Raw genomic sequence first — 24056 nt, 5'->3', positions numbered from 1 at the left:
ATATATATATATATATATATATATATATATATATATATATATATATATATATATATATATATATATATATATATATATATATATATATATATATTGCGCACTTGACTTTTGTCCACGATTGAGGATAAATGATAAATTCTTTTTAAATTTTCACATTGTATTGTAGAGAAATATTTTATTTTTTTGACTTGGTTTCAAAATTTGTATTGTCCCTGGTAACGATTTTTTTTATTTGACATATTTGAGAAATCTTTAATGGCACAATCAAGCTTTTGCGATGTCATCTAAAATGGAGAAATAAGTGAAACATCTGTATGATAAATAAAATCCAACTAATGTAGGACCTCCAAGCAAACGCAACATCATTCTGTTTTGTAATTTCACGAAGCTTTTTTTTTTAATCTTGTAGTGGTGTATGTTTTTATGTGTTATCTAATATTGTAAAGCGATTTGAGCTTCTAAAGATCAGGCACTGTACTAAGTCCATATTATTATTATTATTATTATTATTATTATTAAGTGCAGCGAGAAGACAGAGAAACACAAATTCAGGGAGAAGAAAATGAGAGAGAGAGAAAGAAAGGGAGATAAATGCAAATTGAGAGAGAACAAGAAATGCAGATGCAGAGATAACAAAGGGAAATACAATATAGATTAAACAAATTAGAATTCGCAGGCGGAAAGCACTATTCCACTTCAAATACAAGTTCAGGTTTAGGTTAATACCCACCCACCCCGTTTTAAAGAAAAAGAAGATTCATGTTTTCCTCACTGTGAGAAAATTGTGGAGAAATTGAAATTAGGCAACTGTCCTTCTGTGACATTGTATACATATCGTTAAACAACTGTCCTTCTGTGACACTGTATACATATCGTTAAGCAACTGTCTTTCTGTGACAATGTATACATATCGTTAAGCAACTGTCCTTCTGTGACACTGTATACATATCGTTAAGTAAATGTCTTTCTGTGATATTGTATACACATATTTAAGCAAAGGTCCTTCTGTGACATTATATACATATCGTTAAGCAACTGTCCGTCTGTGACATTATATGCATATCGTTAAGCAACTGTCCTTCTGTGACATTGTCATCTTCACTTGCCAAGGTTCCGATAACCCAGGGGTGGGCAAACTACGGCCCGCCAAGGGCTTTCATGCGGCCTAGGAACAAGTCATCATTCGCACTGACTCTATTTATGTTACTCTGTTTATCAAATAAATGTGCTTCTTTTGAAGTTTAAGTTTTAAGTTTTCAAATATTAACAACATATTAACAACTGAAAATTAATTAGATGTCATTTAGAAAAACCTTTTGTTTTTGCTATTTCAAATATTAGTTATTTTACTTAATGAACTATGCGGCCCGCGTCAAGGTGTAAATTTGTGTATGCGGCACTTGCCCTGGAAAGTTTGCCCACCTCTGCGATAACCCTATCTACACATTGGAGGATCAAACAGCTATATTGGTGCTATGTCCTAACGACATCTATTGGATTTCATGTGTTGCCTCCCTTAGTATGTTATGCCAACTAACCAATAGCTATAAACATTGTACATCGGCCGAAAACGGTGGAGGCAATTGACCTAGACAGGGTACTTTGTAAGTTTAACATCGAAATTATGACTGTGTACCAGAGGGAAGCCGTTACATGTGTATTTGAATGAAAGGTATTTGTGCAAACACAAACCGGCAGTGGAAAATTGCTTCTTTATCAGTCCGTTCAAGTTGTGTGCTTCCCTTGACTCGATCATGTAGGAAGTGTTCAAATTTGAACAACTTACATTTGATTCGATGCGGTGGCTTGCCGAATGTTACACTTTGTAGTATATACATGTCAACTATCATCCAATATCAAACAATCCGGATTTATTTTATTTTAAAGAAAACATATAACTGGAAATTATACATGCAAATACACAATAACTCCTATAATCGGATATTTACCACAAACAAATCTCCTGGCCGTAAATAAGATAATGACTGGCAACGATGTATCTTTCTACCATGCTTAACTACAAAACGATCAAATTTTAGATGGTTACAGTTTTAAATATTACAAGGAATCTTGGCTATGAATGTATTTCTCACAAGAATTAGAATTATTTCAAATGAACTGTTCATTTACATCTTATTTGCAGAGACATTATCTTGTATTTCTGGGGAATATCGCATAGCTCAGATTTTTTAAAATCATATTTACAATGGATAAAAGTAAATGTGGTCACACATATAATTTGGAATTCATGAAATAAAATACTAATTCTGGAATGAAATAGAAAATTATTATGTAATAAATTTAATTATTCTGTAAACAGAAGAGTCCAATTGTCACTAGATTTAATCGAGACAAGCCAATATAGTTTTAATAGGGACAAGCCAATATAGATTTAATAGGGACAAACCAATATAGAGATTTAAAAGAGACAAACCAATATAGATTTAATAGAGACAAGCCAATATAGATTTAATAGAGACAAGCCAATATAGATTTAATAGGGACTAGCCAATATAGATTTAATAGGGACAAGCCAATATAGATTTAATAGAGATAAGCCAATATAGATTTAATAGAGACAAGCCAATATAGATTTAATCGAGACAAGCCAATATAAATTTAATAGGGACAAGCCAATATAGATTTAATAGAGACAAACCAATATAGAAATTTAATAGAGACAAACCAATTTTATAATGTACAAAAATATAGTGCTTGTAAAAACTGTACATGGAAAAACTTGAAAATAAATTGACATTGTACAAACAGTTCACATATTCATATAGTATTTTGCTCAGTCTCTATTCAGGTAAATTGAATGTACACGTTTGTTATGCTAAATACCTGTCAGAAAAGAAAGAATCTAATACACTTTATTAGGCAACTGTCCATCTACGACCTTGTATACATATCATTAGGCAACTGTCTGTGTGTGAAATTATAAATATATATATCTGATTAAAATATTGTGCTATCAAAAGGGCAAATAATGAAAAAATTTCTAAGAAGCTTATGCAGGCAAAGTGAAGAGCTATGAGTGTTTTTATGCATGTATCTATGTATGTATGGGCAACAATATATATATATATATATATATATATATATATATATATATATATATATATATATATATATATATATATATATATATATATATATATATATATATATATATATATATATATATGAGTGATAGTGATTGTTTGGCGGTGATTTATGTGAACCGGTATGCCAATATATGCTTGTGTTGGTATTTATTGTGTAGAAATGCTAAATGCTTATACATGCAAGCAGTGTTTCCTTTCCTGTCTCTCTTAGCATCTTTTCTTTTATCTTACATTGGCACAAAATAAAGACATTCTTTTTTGTCTTCTTGAAAAGTGGTCAAAATACTATTCCAGTATTTAACGTATGTGTCATAAATCCTCATATCAATAAAAAATAATCTCATTTTTTCCCTTTTATTTGCATTTCTAATTCTTTTAATGTATTTACAAAACTCATTATAATTATGTGCATTTACAAACCTCGTATACTTATGTGCATTTACAAATGACTCTTGTATTGGTGTGTATTTACAAATAAATCTTGTATTGGTGTGTATTTACAAATAAATCCTGTATTGATTTGTATTTACAGCAGCTCTTGTATTTAAGTCTTTATACAAAACCTTTTGGAACAACAAAATCTTACATGTACTAATGAACATATACAATAACAAAATGTACATATATAAAGATGGGGAGCGTGAAGAAAAACTGACATTAGATGTTTGTGATGCAAGTACTAATACTGTCATAATAAAACATTTGAACTGGTAGAATCGGGCAAGCCAAATCCGTCTAAAACCGGGTTATCATATCCGGTGGATTCGTAGAATCGGGCAAGCTAAATCCATCTAAAACCGGGTTATCATATCCGGTGGATTGGTAGAATCGGGCAAGCTAAATCCATCTAAAACCGGGTTATCATATCCGGTGGATTGGTAGAATCGGGCAAGCTAAATCCATCTAAAACCGGGTTATCATATCCGGTGGATCGGTAGAATGAGACAAGCCAAATCCATCTAAAACCGGGTTATCATATCCGGTGGATTGGTAGAATAGGGCAAACCAAATCCATCTAAAACTAGGTTATCACATCCGGTGGATTGGTAGATCCGGTCAAGCCAAATCCATCTAAAACCGGGTTATCATATCTGGTGAGACGACTGTTTTGATTTCTGGGTTCTGGTATGAATCCTGGTAATCCAGTTCTTTCACACCACTTACTGTCCGCTTAAAGGTTGTTTTATCTTCTGGGTATGTGTATGATCCATTTTCATCCATTTTACATATGACATGGTTGTTATGTGCCATTTTTCCTTTCTTTTCAGGATTTTCAATGCAAACGTCAAGTTCGTGGGTAATACTTCCATTCCTTGTACGTACCATTATAAAGTCTGAGTTGTCATTTGAACTGTTTTTATTCATTTCCTTGATGGTATGGTTTAGTTGAGGACTTAGCGGAGGTCTCCATTCTGGATGCTCGTATGAACCCTCCTCGTGAAGTTTATGGATTGCTACTCTATCCTTTCTAATTTTTGGCTCCGTTTGAACTTCATGCAAAGCATTTGTGTTCCTTCTACCTTCTGCCGCAATTTCTGGGTGCTCATATGGACCCTTGTCATTCAGCTCTTGGAATGACATGGCCATATTTGTGTACCCTGAAGTAAAAAACAGTGTTATTATTATTATTATTATTATTATTATTAAAGAATTTTCCGAAAATCTTAATGGCAATGAAGATAGCTGTACAAGAAATTTGTGTTGGTAAATCACGGAAATAAGTTTTTGGTAATCTATGACCCATTTTGTAAATATTTTTAAACAGGAATAAACTGTACATATTAATAAATGCAGCAAGAAACAAAAAGCAAAACACAAAGTTCTGGTTAAATACACTTGAAATATGTAACCAAACAAATTAACATTACTGGCCATATATTTTGATCTAAGATTAATAATTATAGGAAAAATCGCCGCAGACTCAATTAAAATGAAAAACATTATTTTACAATGATGATTAAAATGAACAATTCAGTTATAATTGCTATTCATTTAATGAAATTTGTCAAAATGATACTGTAGCTACTGCTATAGTGAAAGAAATTCTATATTCATATGAAAGAAAAATATGACATTCAGGCAGTGAAACAATAGTTAGTTACCCTCAGTAATCAATGAATATTTTTGAACAAAAATTTCAGCAAATGAAAGGCATGATTCATTAAAGGTTTTGAGCAAATTATTTATAATGAACTGGCAGAAGAAACCATAACACAGACAACTGCATTTTAACAATTATGTAAATAAGGTTAATTATATGGAAGTATAGTATAGATAGTACATTTCAACCATTTTGCATTATACACGTGCAATATGTATGTAATATAATAAAGCATGTATGTATCAAATTCAGGAAGTTCACAACCAATACCCAAAGTTTAGTATTTACATATTCAAAATAGTAATGCATTATCATGGTTATGACTCATAAATTCAAATTCCTCTAAATAGACAATTTTCAAGTCACATTAGAGAAAAGTGATTCAGGGTGGTGTGCTGCATTGAATACTGAGGATTTAACTAAATTAATGTTATTAATAATGTAGCCCTGGATTGATTTCATTTCAACGGCCTCTTTTGCATGGATATCGAATCATATTTAGCTTTTTTTTATATATTATGTAATAGAAAGCTTAATGGAAAATACAGTAATAAATACATTTTAGTATTTATTTGTGATTTGAATGTTTAGTTTGCTACAGTAATTTCTAGTTGAAATTTAATCCAAAAATGTCTAATATTTAAATGGAATATTTACGTTTACCTGGCATTCATTCAACTATAGTCACGATAACAATACAAATCACTTGATCGATATTTTGTCAGCATAATTATCAGGGATTTTAAGTTTCAAAGACAAATAGAATACAAAATTCCAGTGAGACTGTCTATTTCTTTCAACATTTTACATAATGCATGTGACAGGAGGAAAACTGACAAATGGTTTGAGTTTTGAAAATTAAAGCAACAAATACCTACTAAATTTATGTACATGTTTCAGCTTGGCAGCTTTTCTTATGTATATAAGTTTCAAAATAAAAAAAAAACAACAAAACAATGTCATTCATTGATGCTTTCAACTGAGCTATTTTTCAGCAAATTATTTCTACTGATGAAAGGTTTTTAGTAGGACATGCTGTTTTTAAGACACATTACTAGTTTACATATAAAACTGATGTAAAATGATTCGTGTCACGAAGTACGGATTCATTTATTCTCAAATTATACATAGAAAAAGAATTTGTAAATTTCAGTTACAGAAGTACATATGTACTAAAAAAGATGGGATAAAACAACGTTATGACATAAACAAATTAATTGATTAAAACAAATTCATCGTTGCATAAAGTATAACACATTTTAGGAATAACTACTATATATTTTATAACCATTGTCATATTTTATCAGTGATAAACACAAATCACTTTCCAGTGTCCAAAATAATCTCTGAGAAGGTAATTACTTCTGCACAAGTTAACATCATTATTAATTGTCATATTGTTATTGTAGCTTTTTGTGCTTCTTTAATTTATTTATATATGTAGAGCCATATATACGCGTTTTGCTGATCATAGAGTACAGACTCGACTTGAGAAGCCGGAAGACGGATATCGAAATCTGGCTCAAGACTGTTCAGGACAAAACGAGTTAGTTTTACATGTTGCGAATTCTTCTCTTTTTGACATTAATTTTAATAGTGCATATTGCTATCTTGAGCTTGATCTAATAGTTATTACGTCACGAGCTAAAATCTTATTTTAATAGTTTCGATTTTATGGTCGTTGTCGTGTTGGTATCAAATATTTTCATACTGTATGCAGTAAGTAACGACGAAACTAAATTTTATGTGATACTTCTTATTGATTAGCGGTATGTGAAGATTGCAATGCGTACATGGTCTAATCGGAAGTTGTCTCGCGTCACGAATGAATTGCACGCAGAGGCTGATATAAAGTCATGTACATCTCACACTGTCAAAAGAAAGTCGGTGTTATTAACACAAGGAATCGAATGGGAATTTATGTGTTGATATAGGAGAGTTTATCAGTGGAAACAAAGGATAGCCTTATGCGAATAGAAAATAGTTTTGACTTACCCTGGAAGACCTCCATTGGCGTATTCTCAAGTATCTGTATAACCTTCTCGACGTGACCGTGTCCGTAGGACTCAACTGGGTAACCAGGCTCTTTGTGTCTAGGGATGTCCAAGCCTACAAAAGACAAATACAGATGTTTCAAATAATGTCTTTGAGTTTATGTTATTGCTAAAAGGGGCATCATAGCGCGTAATTCCTATCTAAAATTAGCAAATGTGTTACATGATGCAAAAACATAATTGTGGAGTTCTTGGTTATTTCAACGATTATATTCTGCAGAAATCCTACATATCTCAGCTATCTGGGATTCCTGTAAACTTGAATAACGTCATGGACCATAGCTCTAACGCTCAACGTCTTAATCAAGAAGCCAAAGAAAAGGCGTTAAGTGTTAAAGTATCCCCCTGCTATTTACACTGCTAACTGAAATCATCCGTAACTATTGTCTGTCGCAATATCGTGTGAAGTGTGTCTATAATTAGTTTTCAGTTTCATCTGCCTTTGCCGACGAGTCAGATATCTGACATTGGGACCCAAAATATAAAAAGCACAAATCCTCTTTAGGGGCCATCCATTTAGTACGTATACAAAAATCTGGCAAAGCTTACCCACCCCCCACCCCCGTACATATGCGTACTTTTTTACACACACACACACACACCTGCGTACGTACGCTTGACCCCCCCCCCGCAATGTCTGTAGAACGGCCTATATTTAATCCACGCAGAAACCATAAAGGATTAATAATATTAGCGTGTTTAATAAAACAGCTAGTCCACCGACGTTGAATGTCTGGCTGCATCAAAAAGAAATAAGCTGCGTAACGTTAAACAGTTTGTCTCGTGTCCGCTAAAATTCATACGCCGACTGAACCCAGTCGAACAGTTTACGTATTAGACAAACTATCATCGAGCCGCCCGCCCCCCCCCCCCCCCCGTTTACTGTGCGTACGTACATTATCAGTAGACCCCCCCCCCCATATCCAAGCGTATGCATTTGGGTTACCCCCTCCCTCCTCCATGCGTACGTACTAAATGGACGGCCCCTTGTGATGCATTAATGTGCGAGAATTCTTTTTATGATAACGCGGTATTCCATTAATGACGCTAAGAGTAAAACACGTCGCCACTGAAACTTACTTACATCTGTATCAGAAACACTACTATTAATATTATATTAAGACTGATTTCTTGAAAGAAAAAAAAGGAGACCTTTCTGAAGACATAAAATCCCGATATTATCCAAGCATACACGTTTTTGCACTTATAATAATTTTTGACTGAAACACTACAGCCAAGTGGAGAACGTAGGTAAATCTCTTTTGTATGGTTGTGCATTACTCCTCTGGATGCATATATATATATATATATATATATATATATATATATATATATATGTATATATATATATATATATATATATATATATATATATATATATATATATATATATATATATATATATATATATATATATATATATATATATATATGTATGCATTAAAGCTCATGAATGTAGAAGCAACAATGCCCGAAAAACAAGCCGAAAGATATGTTGTTCTTGTTCTTGTTCTAGGGTTTAACGCCATTTTTCAGCACAAGATAGGCTATACATGGCGGCCAGTATAACTGGTGGAGGAAGAACCCTGGAAAACCCAGGGAATAACCACCGACCCATGACAAGCTACTGGCACGCTTTTCCACGTACCCACGCTAGCCGAGCCTTGGACTCGAACCCACGCAGACAGTTGTGAGATGGCAGTGATCCGGAACGGTGAGCGCTTTAGACCACTCGGCCATTCGGGACCCCCCGAAATATATAAAGTGTACCTTATATTACAGCTTGTAAGCAGGGTGCAACTGCAAACTGTGCAGATCCAGATCTGTCGTCTCGTAATATACCGGAAAAACTGATTTATGCAGTTTCTTACGAGCAATCAGTATAAAGAACCATACAGACCCTTATCTGCCAGCGCATTATACGATAAGTTTGCAAGTGGACCCGATTTGTAAGCGAGTACATATGGTACACATTCATACCAGTGTAAAAGGGGTTCATTTTGTTCTAAGTTTTGAAAGATTGTAATTCTGCAGGCCACAAGTGAGGCTCTAAATACACCTAAAGACACAGAATGAACATTTCCAGTAACGAATGTCACGCTGATTTTTAAATATTCATAAAATGGTGACAATAATTGTTGATTTGACAAAAATTAATATTCGACAATTATGCAACTTACCTAAATTTTATTATAATTCGTTTCAATAAGATGCGAGATATTTACACGTCATCGATATTGCATTTCATAAATGTTTGCTTGTTCTTATGCGAGATATGTGACGATATCATTCTATTCTGTGTAAAAGCGAATTAGACAAGGCAGCCAAACATACTGTCCACTGATATTTATATTTTGACCATATTTTGTTCCTCAGCATTTAACCATTTTTACCGTAGATGCCTTTGTTAGGTACGAAGATAAATAACTAAAAAATCATAATCATATAATCATTTCAATGGACTCAGGTGCCTTTTAATTTAAAAGAGAAAATGATCTATTTCCTCTTGTGATGAAAAGAATGTTCAATTTTCGCCATACAATATGAAATTTGTGGAGTATGTTGACCAAGTTTAAGTTTGTGCTCGCAAAAGCTTTAAAACAGTTTTAGTTGTTTCATGTCCTATTTACCAAACGAGTGCATTTTTTATTTTTTTATTTTGTACAACATTGAAATCTTTTTGTGGACTCACCTTTGAGTTCAATATCCTCAGGTACCCTTAAGATCTTCATCCATTTCATAATACCAAACGAAGCCGCACTCCAAAAGGCAGTCCAGGACATAATGACGGCCATACCTGCCAACTGCCAGGCCAGGCACTGAAATTAAAAGGCCTCGAGAAAATCAGTCAACCAAACTCTTAACTATACTTATTCTGGTGAAAACAAAAATTCGTGTATCACAAAATCTGAAAATTAAGGCATCGTTTGGTCGTTCCAGCCATATCACTGCCTTCTACAATATATCGGTTTCTTTCTACATCACTTCCTTCCGCATACGTGTATGTTTTCCATGTAATTTTACTTTTTATTCGTCTTAATTGCACAACAAGACTTTTCACTCCCTATTTGTACGAAAAAACGTAACACTTTCAAACGTCATAATAAACTTGATTATTTCTGCAATAAAACTCATATTGCTCACTTCACGTTTCGGAAACCCATTTTTGTACGCACGTTTTTTCCATGGGAATTATTTGTTTACTTATATCTCAAACATTAGCAAAGTACAAACATTACACTTCTTTTTAAACGATGAAGCTAAGATGCCAGTTCGTCATCGAAAGACAAATCAGACATAATCTCTTAACGTTTTATATACAAAATTATGAAGAATAAATGAATAAATAAATAAATTAATTTAAAAAAAAACTAAGCTCACCAGTCCTGACTGGTAATTCCAATTAAAGATGATGCCTTTATTCCTGTCCAAAAAAGCGACGGCAATCACACCCAATGTTCCTCCTCCAAGATTCACTGAAATCGTATAAAAACTAACGATGGACACGCCTTTTGAAACGAATACATTGTGCAGTTCAAGTACGTACAAATTTTCTCCAGCGTTTTGGAAAAGGTTTGAATTTTGTTTTACTTATGCTGACATTACTTTGTAAACGTATTAAGCAAGAAGTCCACAGAACGGTATCTGTTGCCTGCTTTACCATAATCCCCTATGCCTGCGATGTTGGCGCATGATGAAAAAGTCACCGTGACACAATATTAGGAGTATGATTGTTTGCACTCAAAACGCTCGAAAGAGTGAATGAAACCAAAGCGGCAAAGGTTTGGCGGAATCACTGCAACTGGAAACGCGACTAACTAATACCCAGTTTTGATGACGATGTACTTCTAAAAATACATGTACTTTAAAAATTTTATTCAACCCCATTGCAACAATCTAAGAGAATAAAAGAAAACTCTAACTCTGTGTAAAAGTGATATGTCAAGCCAGTGTTATTGAGCGAAATTAAAAAATGACCATATAACAGCACAACTTCTGATCAATATTTTATGCTAACAACATAATGCAATACATAAACACGTATTAGTATAGATGGATATAGAGAAGCTGAGTGACGAAATGGTTACAGTGATGTTTATGAAGAGGGAGAATTTTATTTACAGATAAGTCACTTAATATTAGTAATACTTATAATACTTATAATATCAGTAATCATACTGAGGAGTTTGATTTTCTTCGTGTTTGCTAATATATATATATATATATATATATATATATATATATATATATATATATATATATATATATATATATATATATATATATATATATATATATATATGCTTACTGGCCACAGCATCGGTTGGGTCATCTACATGGACAGCACGGACGACCCAGCACCAGGCGTGATAGGTGATGCCTGCTATTATACCTAATATGCACGAACCCCACGGGTAAACAACATTACATCCTGCGCAAGATGCAACCTGTAAGGAAAACACTTTATATTGAATATACCTCCGTTTATCGGCCTTGATCAAACAATACACCTATCTACATACATACATAGGTAGGTGAAGCATGCTCGAAGAGAGATGGAAGTAGCCTGAGTCATCGATTGGTAGAGTTATATTTGGATGGATATATGGATGGACGGTTAATACCTGAAATGAAAGAGAATGGAGGTGAACAGAAAGGGAGACAAGAGGGAAAGTAATTAGTTTGAATAAATTAGTTATTTATATTTGTACAAACAAAAACAAATAAACATAACTATAAACAGAAACAGGCAAGCCCCGAAACTTACCAGCCCGGTGATTGCGCCGTTACTGGCAACGGTAATACACCAGGCACCAGATCCAAACTTGGGTATGCGGTAGACGAATGTTGCAGTAAAGGACGCAAAGGTTGCTGTGATCATAGTGTTGACGATAGCGAGACTAATGGCTTCTCCGTCACCCTCGCGACTAAGGGAAAGCTGGGAGGCACCGTTAAAGGTCAGGAACCCGAAAAATAGAATAAAACCACCAAGAGTTGAAAGCTGCAAAAGAAACGACAGGTTCATTATTAAAAATACTTAGCTCTTGTTATGCTTGTACATAAGTAAGTAAATGTGGTTTAACGTGGGAAATAAAACTGATTTAAGAAGTGAACTTCAAAGCAATGAATCGTCCATACCTGCAAATAAATTATACGTTTAGTCCATGCGCGCCTTTTTTGTTACTGTCTTCAAAAACATTATTTAGTACTTTTTTTTTTAAAAAAAAATCTCAGGAATGGAACCCAGAACCACAAAGATACAAAACGGATGAACTTACCGGAATAGAATGCCCTCTGATACAGACTGCGGCTCCAGTCTCTGGGTCAAATCTGCCAATTCGTGGTCCAAGTATTGCCGCCCCAACAAATGCAGCCGTGCCTCCTACCACGTGCACCACCCCACTTCCGGAAAAATCCTTGCAAATGGTATGAAACAACTATTAGACTCGCTACATGTTTTCTGCTGTGTGATCGGTTAACACTCTTGTCAGCTATAATGTGTTTATAGTTTGTAAGAAATATTATATGTTCCCAGTCTTCTCAGTTTATATGGATGTAGATTTAAGTTGTCATGTTACATACTGGGATAACGTCATAGCAACATTTCGAACAGACTATTGCTTTTATAAACCGTGGGAATGACTCTCAGTCTCCTGCCATCAACAAGATATTAAGACCCATGTTATATACTGCTTCTTGTCCGTAGATCGCCGTAATATATATTGTCTCATGTTACAGCTGCAGTAAACATGGTTGAAACAAGCAATGCCTCAAGAAGATGTAGCACTGAAGCGCAGGAAAGCAAATGACACCAGGTTCTCGAACCTAAGTGTTCAAACACGCTACGGTTGAAACATTGTGCCCACGCCTTGTTTAATAGATGTCAAGTTTGCCAAATTCCTGCCTGCACTTCGATATTCTAACGGTAGGCAGCGATTGCTTGCACTATGACTAATGTTGAGAGGACAGAAACCGAAGATGTAATGTGTGTGTATGTATGTGTGTGTGTGCTTGTGTGTGTAACAAAATGAGTTATAAAAAAAAAAAAAAAACATTTAAGGCGACATCAAAAGACTGACTATCTGTCCACCCTGACCAGCTTTTCGTTGATTCTAAACTTGATAATACAAACAAATAGAAAATATATCGCATGGTCTATATTCCGTCCAACTTAAGTATCCGCTAGGACTGCTTTTTTGAATTTAGTGGCTTCAATCAAACAGACCTTTATTTAAAACTTTTTATTTTCTACATATGCATGCGAGTGATTATCGTTAATACTGAGGTCAATTGTCATGTGAACTGTAAATAATAAATGGAGGCAGTGTGATACGGCAATGTTTGCTATCAATGGTATTATCTTCCTAGTAATATAGTCGGAAAATATGTACGATTTTGGGACTAAAGGACGAACCCAATGTATCCATGGAGGCTAGGTAAGATGCAAACTGTCCCATAAAGCAAACATTGTGCATTCATGTTTAGAACGCACTGTAGCTTGATGTCTTGAACCATATTTTCGTCTTTGAGATGTGCGCAATTGACATTGAGATGTGCGCAATTGACATTGAGAAGTGCGCAATTGACATTGAGATGTGCGCAATTGACAATTTAGGCCGTAACATAAACTATCTTCAGTGCTTTGGATGTATGAAGATACATCTTTTGGTTATGAATTTCTAGCACTTTCTTGTGTCAGTTTTTATATAATAAATGAAAGGAGCAGTAATATCAAGGACATTCTGCTAACATTGTTCCCCTATTTCACCTCATATTCGTCTTCGCTAGCCAAGGTTCCGATGTGTTAACCCTATCTTCACCTTGGCAGATCGTTCAGATATTCTGCTGTCTTTGAACTTCCCATCCAATAAAAATCAAGTTGTTCAAATTTGAACACTGTTCCTACAAGATCGAGACAAGTGGAACTCCCAACGTAGATAAGCAATTTTCCACTGCCTGTCCGTGTTTGTACAAATACATTCTTTCCCTCAAATACACAGTAATAGCTTCTCTCTGGTGTGTACTCATACTTGCGATGTTAAACTTACAAAGTATACTTTTGAAGTCAGTTGCCTCCAGCATTTTCAACATACGTACAACGCACTGCTATTACACGCTATTGGTTAGTTGGCATTGTATACTAAGGGAGACAACTCATGAATACCAATAGATGTCACTAGACAAAGCTCTGAAAAATCTGTTCGATCTGCCAAGGTGTAGATAGGGTTATCACGTCGGAACCTTGGCTAGCAAAAATGCCACATATTTTGCTGACTTGCGGTCCAATGAAAAACTGCGCCACAAGTTACTGAGCTCCACTGGACAGTAAATTATGGTCTATGTTTTGGTCATTAGACCATGCATTCTGGTCAAATTACTTCAAATAAGCAGAGTTGGAACTAACTCCCACTTCATTAAACATTTAAAAAAGTCATATTATTACTCAAGATCTGTGTTTTCAAATTCATATACAAGAAGAACAAGATAAATATTGTTAAAACTGAAAGAAAATATATGTGAAACATTTGGTTGAATTAAGGCCTTCTTATCGTTGTTATAGGTCTAATCTGTTATATCGCAAATTAATTTCGTGTGTGTGTGTGTGTGTGTGTGTGTGTGATTTGGATTTTTAACGTAGCTTTAACAATTTTTAAATAATTCCGTGAATCTGCTCTCATTCTTTGGAAAGTTCAGTCTCAAACAATACTTCATGCATCGAACACAGTGCAGGCATAGTCATGAGCATTGTACGGACTAGTATAAAGCCTTGCATTCAAATGTCTCACTCTACACGTGTTGTATATTTATATTATTTTATACGGTTGGTTAAAAACGATTTAGTTTAAGTCCGAATAAAGTCATGTCCTGCTCTTCATTATTTTTTAAAATTAACATTTTAAACATGTAGTTGTAAAATTAAGGTTACTGTCCATTGACCGTTGCAATTTTCTGTGAAGTTTTAGAAACTAAAGGTAAATAAATTGTTTGTTCTACTGGCAGGTGATTAAATATTTTTAAATCTTTGTAATTAGAATAATGTACTGCTATCGATTTTAATTAATTACAATATATAGTTTATGCTGTGCTCAGTTGAGGTCATGTGTCCCAAACAGGTCATAATGCACCAAATAAACATTAACAAAACATTCAACTCTGCCACAAATTACTCCTTCAAATGGCAACTGTGTAATATCGACATGTCTGTTATCTTTTTCGGATACTTCCCTTGTTAGCAAGGCCTTCTTTATCAGTAAATAGAGTGCACTTATGACACATAGTGGCAGACGGAAGTAAAGACCGAGTTCCACCTTGGCTATTTTAAAAAATACAAACAAATTAGGTTTAATAAGTGTCGGAATTCCCCTTCCTGTCCCTGCTGCTTCTTATATAACTAACCTGATATCCCATCCGCCCAATATCGCCACCATAATCAATTCCCTTGACGAGGAATCCACCTGGCCACCAAGTCCAGTGGGTCACAAGTGGATATATAAAACCTGAAGAGAAGACACGTACAATATGAAGTCTTTGCAGTACTGCGACAGATTTTTAAATAGTAACATGCTTCAGTTTTGACTGGAATAAGTTGTGTAATGAATGCTTGGACATTGTCAGTATACTTAAATGTTTTATCAGTTGCAAAGAGTATATACCAAACTAGTCTGATAAATCATCCCCCTCCACCCCTTATGATCTGAAAGTTTCCGTTATTTTTGTCATGTGCATTGACCTAACCTGGATTTTGTAAACAGAAGGTTTCAAAAGAGCAATACGTCGCATCGAATTGGTTGCTGTATCTGATGGAACATCAGTATGTAGTCTTGAATTTGGAAATGGCCACATGATGTATGACTGTGCTGTTCTACGGGGATTTACAAGTTGTCAAACATGACTTGATCCGGAAATATTCTGTACAAAACATTCCTTAAATGACCCTTTAGCCGACCGTAACTTAAGAGCCACAAAAAATCCCTTAAGTTTCTAAAATATACACAGATGTGTTGCGGACACACGTCTTGGTCATTTGCGTTATATAATTTATAGGCGATATATAAAATGAAAAGTGGCAGGAACAGACAATAAAATACGGTAGGAAGCAGCTTTCGAAATAATAGGTAGGATCTAAAATAGAATGTGTAAAAAAAGCTATCAGTACCGGCCTGTATAAGTTGGAACACAGAGTAACTATCGTTCGCAGGATACACTTTGTCTGATTTCATTGATGCTACGAACCAAGTAACCCAACAACATGTATAACTCTTTGAAAGCAATAGGACACACCAATCCACAAATTAAAGCATTTTTACACAAATGTCATCTTGTTTCGCAAAAAGATACAAACTGATACCCACAAATTATAATCAAAACACTGTAAATACAAACAAGTCAGAACTGTATTAAAAAATAGTTTGAGAGAAACAAAGCAAAGATTTTACAGCGATTTAAATTTAGGTCTATTCTTAATGGAAAAAATAATATAAAAAAATTATTTTACAATTCTTGGTGAAATGAAATCTACAGATAGTTTTTCTACCTTTTCAGTCTTTAAGTGTCAATGAGATCGACATTAAACATGCATGAAGATACGGAAAAGCGCGGTTTCTAAACTCTGTTTTCGTGTCAGTTTCAGCAGTAAACGATCAAAACCCGATTCTGCCTGATCTTAATCTTAGGAATATAAATGAACTATTTGTCTCAAAATTTATAAAGGAAAAGTAGCTATAAGATCCATTTATTCAAATAAGACTAGTCTTCCTGACCTTATTAAAGATTATATATTCACGCCCCTTTCACTTCCTGTTTCTAAAAGGGCATGGTAATAAATCATACAAAGCAAATTCTTTATGCAAACCTCTATGCTCAAGTTCTGTTCAGTTCTTTGTTTAAAGTAAATTATATACGTTTTTAGAACGTTCGTTTTATTTAACACCATCTAGACATAATTGTGCTGAGGTTAAACGCTGATACGTACCAAAAGTCCATTTAGTTCCAAAAGTATTTAACTATTTAGGATAGGTGGCGCTGGCCTTTCAAAGTCAAAGACCAATCATTGACCTTGGTATAAAGGATGTGTTGGCGCGAGGACCTAAAATGTCTTGGGCTAGCTATGCATACAGACATCTTCACCATGAATGTAAGTGAAGAGAAATGACATCATTTCATCAAAAACTAAAAAGGAAATCTGTTTGCTGACCGTGCGTTGATGTGAGGGTTTTCAACAACAAAAGGCACCATATTATCTTTTGATAGCACAGACCATATTATATTTTGATAAGACACACCATATTATATTTTGATAGTACACACCATATTATATTTTGATAGCACACACCATATTATCTTTGGATAGCACACACCATAATTTACGTGGCAGATCCATTTTGGTCATTTTCTCCCCTCAGTGCTTTTAGTATAAGATGTTTGTCCAACACCTTATATGATGCAATACTCTAAGTTTTCATGCTTATTTATATTTGTCTATTGGCATCATCAAACCTTTCGTTATTCAGAATCAAACAGTGACAAAAGATTTGAGATGGAAGAATCCGAAAACCCGGAGGAAACCACCAACACTTGACGCACAAAAATTACTCTTGCGCGTACGGAGGACGGAGATCCTTAAAACCAGAGTTGTAAAGTAAAATATTATCTCCACATTGCCACAATAAGATCCGATGGACACCAGTACGAGGTCACCTCCTGCTGATCTTGTGGTCACCATCAAATCACAATCATCAATATTCGGAACATACTGTTACTAACAATAACTCACCCTAACATGGAATTTCAAATTCTTTACCTGATAGGCTACTTAAAGTAAGTGGACTGGGAATTCCAAAGGTCATCAAAACATTAAATTCTGTTAGTGTCGTCTGGACTGTGAAGATCTGGATTTTAATCGGATTGATATGACATCTTTATATTTCAGACAGACGCTTAATTAACCCCTTAAACATCTTTGGGATTGAGTTTCTTACCAGTTATGATAAAGCTGAAGATAAAATAGGCCATAAATTCACACCGCTCTGCCATGGCTCCCGACACAATAGTGGCAGCAGTGGCAGCAAACGTGAACTGAAAGAAGAAGTACCCATAACGATTGGCCGGAAGGTCAGTGATCGCGAAGTACTTATAGCCTATGAACTGATTTCCATCTCCATAGGCCAGTGCAAAGCCAAAGAGCCAATAGGATACTCCGCATATAACTGAAAATATAAAGAAAAACATATCTGAAATAAGTGTCAACACACAAAACAATATACATTTCTTTTTGGTCCAAATCGGCAGAAAGAATGAACATGATATGGCGTAAAGACACATCGAAACTATGAGGTCGAAAATAATTAAGCGACATCCAAAGATATTTTTTCCTCTTGACTCAGAACAAAACACGAATATGGTTTTGTAATGATTGTATTGATCCCCTTTTCGCTTTCCATATATTTCCACAATACATTCGAATTAAAATCAAAAGAAAATGCGATTTGAAAAAGTTCCGTTAGGTACATCTAAGAATGTTTGGGTCTTTGAGAGAACATGATTTATACAACACATTTTGAACTAAATTTTAAGAATTTTCTATTATTTTACTATTTTATTTTATTTTATATACCTTTTATAGAATTGTAACATTTTACCTTTATATTTTTTCCTTTAAGTGTTAGATATTTACGTTTATTTAGAAGTGTTCATCTTCCTAAGGCTTTTATGTAATTCTTATCTGTTTTGGTAGAACATTACTATTAATCGACACCATATAGCCAATATTGTGCTAATGTGCCGTTAAACCCCCATCCGTATTAATATATACGATTGGACGTAACCAAAAATATATGAAGAATTCTAATCTGTGGCCAATATCCACATTGAACGTCGTACTAACAATATTAGATTAAATGGATGCATAATAAATGATAATATTTACTGCATAATGAGATATTAAAATTTATTACATACTCTTTTCAGTTAGTTGATATGGCGTTCGAAGCAGATGTTCAATCCATATTTCCGCATTACACATCCAGATCGGAACTATTTTGGTGTATTATGTATATTGTGCGTATATTTTTGTCATCATTTTAAGTTGTAAGAATCTTTGTAAACGACATACTACATAGCTAATTTGTATCTATGATGGTAAATTATATGTTAAGATAATTATCACTTGCAGGTAAACATGTTTACTTGGATCTGCGTTCAGGACATTGGTTTTCCCATTCGAAATTCCTGATGAACCTGATATTTGCCATGTTCTTAACTAAAATTTAAGTACCAGACATGACCTTGTGTACAATGAAGAATGTTCTGGAAATGAATTTGTGTCACTCATCCAGATCCTCTTATTTTGTCGTAGGTTTTGATATTAAGGTGGTTTGCATTTGAATTCCTATCTTAACAACTGTGGTGACACCAGTCTTTCGGTTGTGTTCAATTATTGGTTGAAAGATTTTTTCTCTCCTTCAATTATTCGTTTGAATTACGTGATCTTTGATCCTTTCCGGACTAAATCACTATTTCTGAATTATTGTGAATTCATTTAAAGACAGTCTGGATTATGTCATTGTGATACATCGAGACTGTTAGCGCATCAAACAGTGGAAGGGTACTGACACATCAGCATATTCAAGACTGGAATTCATTCGGAATACTCTATACTTTTGGACTTGTGATAGAACGTTTAGGACTATTTGGGATATAATCCACAATGGTGTAAATTCCTTTTAAATTTTCACGTTGTATTTTAGGAAAATATTTTTTTAATATAAATATTACGATATTTCTTGGTTTTCGCTCTTTTCTTTTACTTAGTGTAACCGATTCGGCCCCGATCCCGTCTGTAGGCGTGATGAGGCTGTACCCTACTTCAAAGCCCTGCAGCATCAAGGCCATTTAAGATAGACCAACGTGGGTGGTATTAAAAAAAAGCAGACAAATATAGCTCTAAAATGATATCAAATAATCTGGAAGTTCTAGTTGCACTACAAAATACAGTTAGAAAAAGTTCATTTTTTGGACCCGTTTTTTTTTTCCACCCAAAATTCGCTCGAGATCGGAATGCGATTTTGTGTCCGGATTTTAGACCTTTTGGCCTCAGATCTAAGGCATACCGGTCTTAACTGCACACAGACAGGTGAACCTTTGCAAAAACTAGGATAAGGTGGGCTTTTGGAATAAATTGGGGTCTCCATACGAAAAATGATGGGTCTATTAAGCAAAAAAAATTAAAAAAAAAAGAACTCCAACTTTTATCCTTCTGCTCATGCGCAAGCAAAATAACCAATGGAAATTGATGTTGCTAATACAACTAAGCATTATTATCATGGATAATCCGTTGAAAACCGCTGTATTACGATGCATTCAGAAATAGCACCCCAAATCTCGTTCCTACGCACATTTCAGGCAAAAACGAGAAAAACCTCTGGGGCCCAATGAGTTAAGACCATAAGGTCGTAACCGGTGTCTTCTCTGACGTACAATCGTCAATAGTTTTGCCGCAGTGAATTTAAATTTATAAATCTCTTTTCTTTTATTGATAAGGCTACGAATTTGTAAAAAGCGTAAAAGACGGGGTGGTGGGGGGTGGGGGGTGGTGGTGTGTGTGTGTACTGAGTCGAGGGAAAGAACTAGTTTGCTTATGAATCAAACTTCTCAAGTTCCAGTGGTTATTAAAACCGATATCTTCCATTTGGACATTATGGGATTGCGGAGTACATGCAAAAACTACGTACCTCCGAATCTGAAGATTGAAAATGAAAGTGAACCTGGGCATGTTACTTAGTTCAGATTGCAATCAATAAATATATTACGTTGATATTAGTAAGTTATCACGACAAAGTAAAGAGGCCAAATATTTGAAACTATTTTGTTGGGCTCGTAAGACACGTATGTGTCAGGCAAGATGGTCAGTGTGGGGGTAATATCAAGAACTTGATTAGTAAACTCGCCAGACAGTAGAGGTCCATAGTTAGCGCAGAGTAGCTTATAAATATGTCTAATGGTCTCGACGTGACCCAATGCCATATAAAACCGGTTTAATTCATAACTAAACACTAATGTAGTGTGTGTGTGTGTGTGTGCATCAGTGGGAGAAATATGATATCGACACAGTTGCGATACTACTCTTATCGTTACCGTAGCGTTATCACTTTTGGAATTACTTTCTTTTGCCATGTAGGAAACATATCTGCCAGTTTATGTGTTATTCGACCATGTAATCCCATATTTATGCCCATTTAACGGAGGAAGCACCATCAAGAAATGCATAAAACTGAACTCAAAACAGAAGAAAATATTCTTCGATGATTAACTTATTTTGTAATTAGGTTTCCACAGGAATACTGCAAATTGTCATTGACTACTGTTCGATATTCCGTTTCACCAATTCATTACATAATTTTAGGTTGTTGTTGCTGCTGTTGTGACTATACATGGCGGCCAGTATTAATGGTGGAGGAGGAACCCGGGAAAACCCCGGAAAGAACCACCGACCCACGAGAAGCTACTGGCAAGCTTTCTCACATATCCGCATTGTCCGCATCCGAGACTCGAACCCACGCAGACAGAGGTGAGATAGCAGTGATCTATAACGGAGAGCGATTTAGACCACTCGGCCACTCGGGGCCCCCATTCTTTTAGGTAAAACTCATGATTGCATAAAGTAATAAAATTGCCTAAGTAGTAATTATCATAATCATGTCTGACAGCGATATAAAAATTGGACATTGATGAATGTTGATTGCAAATCGAAATTAAGTGACAATCCGAATTTGGATACATTGTCTGTTACCGAACTAGACTGCAAGCTTGCCAACTCCAGACGATTCACGGCTGAATGCAGAAATAAACAAAGTAAAGAACCCAAATTCTAACAAATACACTCACAAGCATCAAAATATTTTGTTTAAGAATGCTATGCTCGGACGGCTTTGTGATGTTTCTATAGTATTCGACTCCAGGTACTTTCACTGTAACAATCCGAGCAAATTCGTTTCATTTTTGTATGAAAACAGTCAATAATCTGACACAATATCTAATCTGAAGCACTGAAAAAGTATGCTGTCCTGCATTTATTGTAAAATTTCGGAACTTCTTTTTATTGCCACCTCACTCGTGAAATTATTCCTAATATAATACAAATGTAGATATCCTCTATATATCTGATAACGACAGGTGTAATTTTAGTTTCTAATTTTCTACACAAACTTAAAAAACAAATTAATTTTAATACCAATTTTCTGATCCAATACAAAGCACGCACTTACACGAATCGCAAACGTTCTTGATCAGAATGTTGGTGACGTTCTTGCTTCTCACTGAGCCTGCTTCCAGAAGTGCAAACCCAGACTGCATAACTGAAAAAGAAATTATTACATGGACATGAGTAAGTTAGATCACAACAAAATATAGGGATCAACTGTTGAAACTAATTTTTGGGGCTCTTAAGACACATTCATGTCAGCCTTGATGGTCACTGTAGGGGTAAACAGGATAGTAACTTGCTAGAAGCAGAGGCCCATACTTGGGCGATGATACAGGGTGGTTTGAAGGCCAATTAAAATTTAAAAAATTTAAATTTAAAGGATTATGTCAGAGACCACACTACAACAGCAGACCCCGACTGCTGCGAACAGTAATTTTGGACTCACAACCCAGTGATTGTAAACTCAGCATCAGTAACATCTTTTTAAAAAACGAAACTTGTCGAAAGTAGGAGCTGCAAACTACTTATTTGTGTCTGACATTTGTTGATCTTTGTCTCAACCTTCTCCATACGCAATGATACTTTTTTATAGTTTGATTCAGTTGTTTACACCTTTCATCAGTAGTTGTGAAAACTTGTATTTGCCCCAACCCCAGGAGTGATGACCTGACGTTTAGCAGCTTCAAACATGGTTCGGAGACACCCAGTCCCCCAAGTTGTGACCAAACTTTTAATAGCTTAAACTGTTGTTTATGGACACACACACTCTGCACGTAATAGTGCGTCCAAAAATGTTTAGAAACTTCCGCTACTCATTTGGTGAGAATATATGTAAAGGGCTACACCGTCATTTGATGGGAATATATTTAAAGGGCTACACATCATTTGGTGGGAATATATGTAAAGGTTTCACATCATTTGGTGGGAATATATTTAAAGGGCTACACATCATTTGGTGGGAATATATGTAAAGGGTTACACCGTCATTTGGTGGGAATATATGTAAAGGGTTACACCGTCATTTGGTGGGGATATATGTAAAGGGTAACACACCATGGTTTTCCATCTAAAACCATTCTGTGTATTAATGTGGCTTCTCTGCGGATCTTCCTAACCACAATACTATACAGTAATGTTCAGTTTCGGAGATGAAATACAGTAATATGAAACAAATTTGGAGCAAGAACTGCAGCACAATGCACATAAAGTATTGTTATGGATTTTGTTCAATGATAAATTACAAATTTATGTACTGTTTGTTGTTGTTGATTCATTGACAATAAATATGTGATTGCGCTGCTCAGGTACAGTAATGGGGCACCGCTCAAATAGACAGTAAGGTAGACTATACCGTTGTAGTAAATACAAAGAAATTACTGTAATGGACCCCTGAAGATTATGATTTTATTTAATGGACTTAATTATATACACTGCCTCCACTGATGCATCTAGTTGTCAGATGATGATTTCCCGATAGTCCCAAACTGAAATGGGGAAAACGATAAACGGTTTGATGTATTTCATACACGTTTATAAACTTGGTGGTCCAGTTTCTTTGACCTTTCCTTTCCACATTTGATAAGAACGTTAAG

The 24056-nt window shown here is 34.9% G+C and overlaps 1 protein-coding gene across 1 annotated transcript; it reads right to left on the bottom strand.

Moving 5' to 3' along the window:
- Positions 1 to 1874: 1874 nt before the first annotated feature.
- LOC149785213 (putative ammonium transporter 1) lies at positions 1875 to 22620 on the bottom strand. The gene is made up of 10 exons (XM_089931192.1): positions 22526 to 22620; positions 18242 to 18469; positions 15660 to 15760; positions 12542 to 12679; positions 12031 to 12264; positions 11572 to 11710; positions 10644 to 10738; positions 9955 to 10081; positions 7204 to 7317; positions 1875 to 4705 (listed from the first exon to the last, which is right to left on the bottom strand). The coding sequence occupies exons 1-10, from the start codon at positions 22611 to 22613 to the stop codon at positions 4179 to 4181; spliced, it is 1791 nt and encodes a 596-aa protein (XP_089787318.1). The 5' UTR covers positions 22614 to 22620; the 3' UTR covers positions 1875 to 4178.
- Positions 22621 to 24056: the final 1436 nt, after the last annotated feature.

The sequence above is a fragment of the Sinohyriopsis cumingii genome, chromosome 13, assembly GCF_028554795.1.
Source record: "Sinohyriopsis cumingii isolate HCF-2022 chromosome 13, ASM2855479v2, whole genome shotgun sequence".
NCBI classification, from domain to species: domain Eukaryota; kingdom Metazoa; phylum Mollusca; class Bivalvia; order Unionida; family Unionidae; genus Sinohyriopsis; species Sinohyriopsis cumingii.
This window is presented reverse-complemented; position numbering and strand designations above follow the sequence as displayed.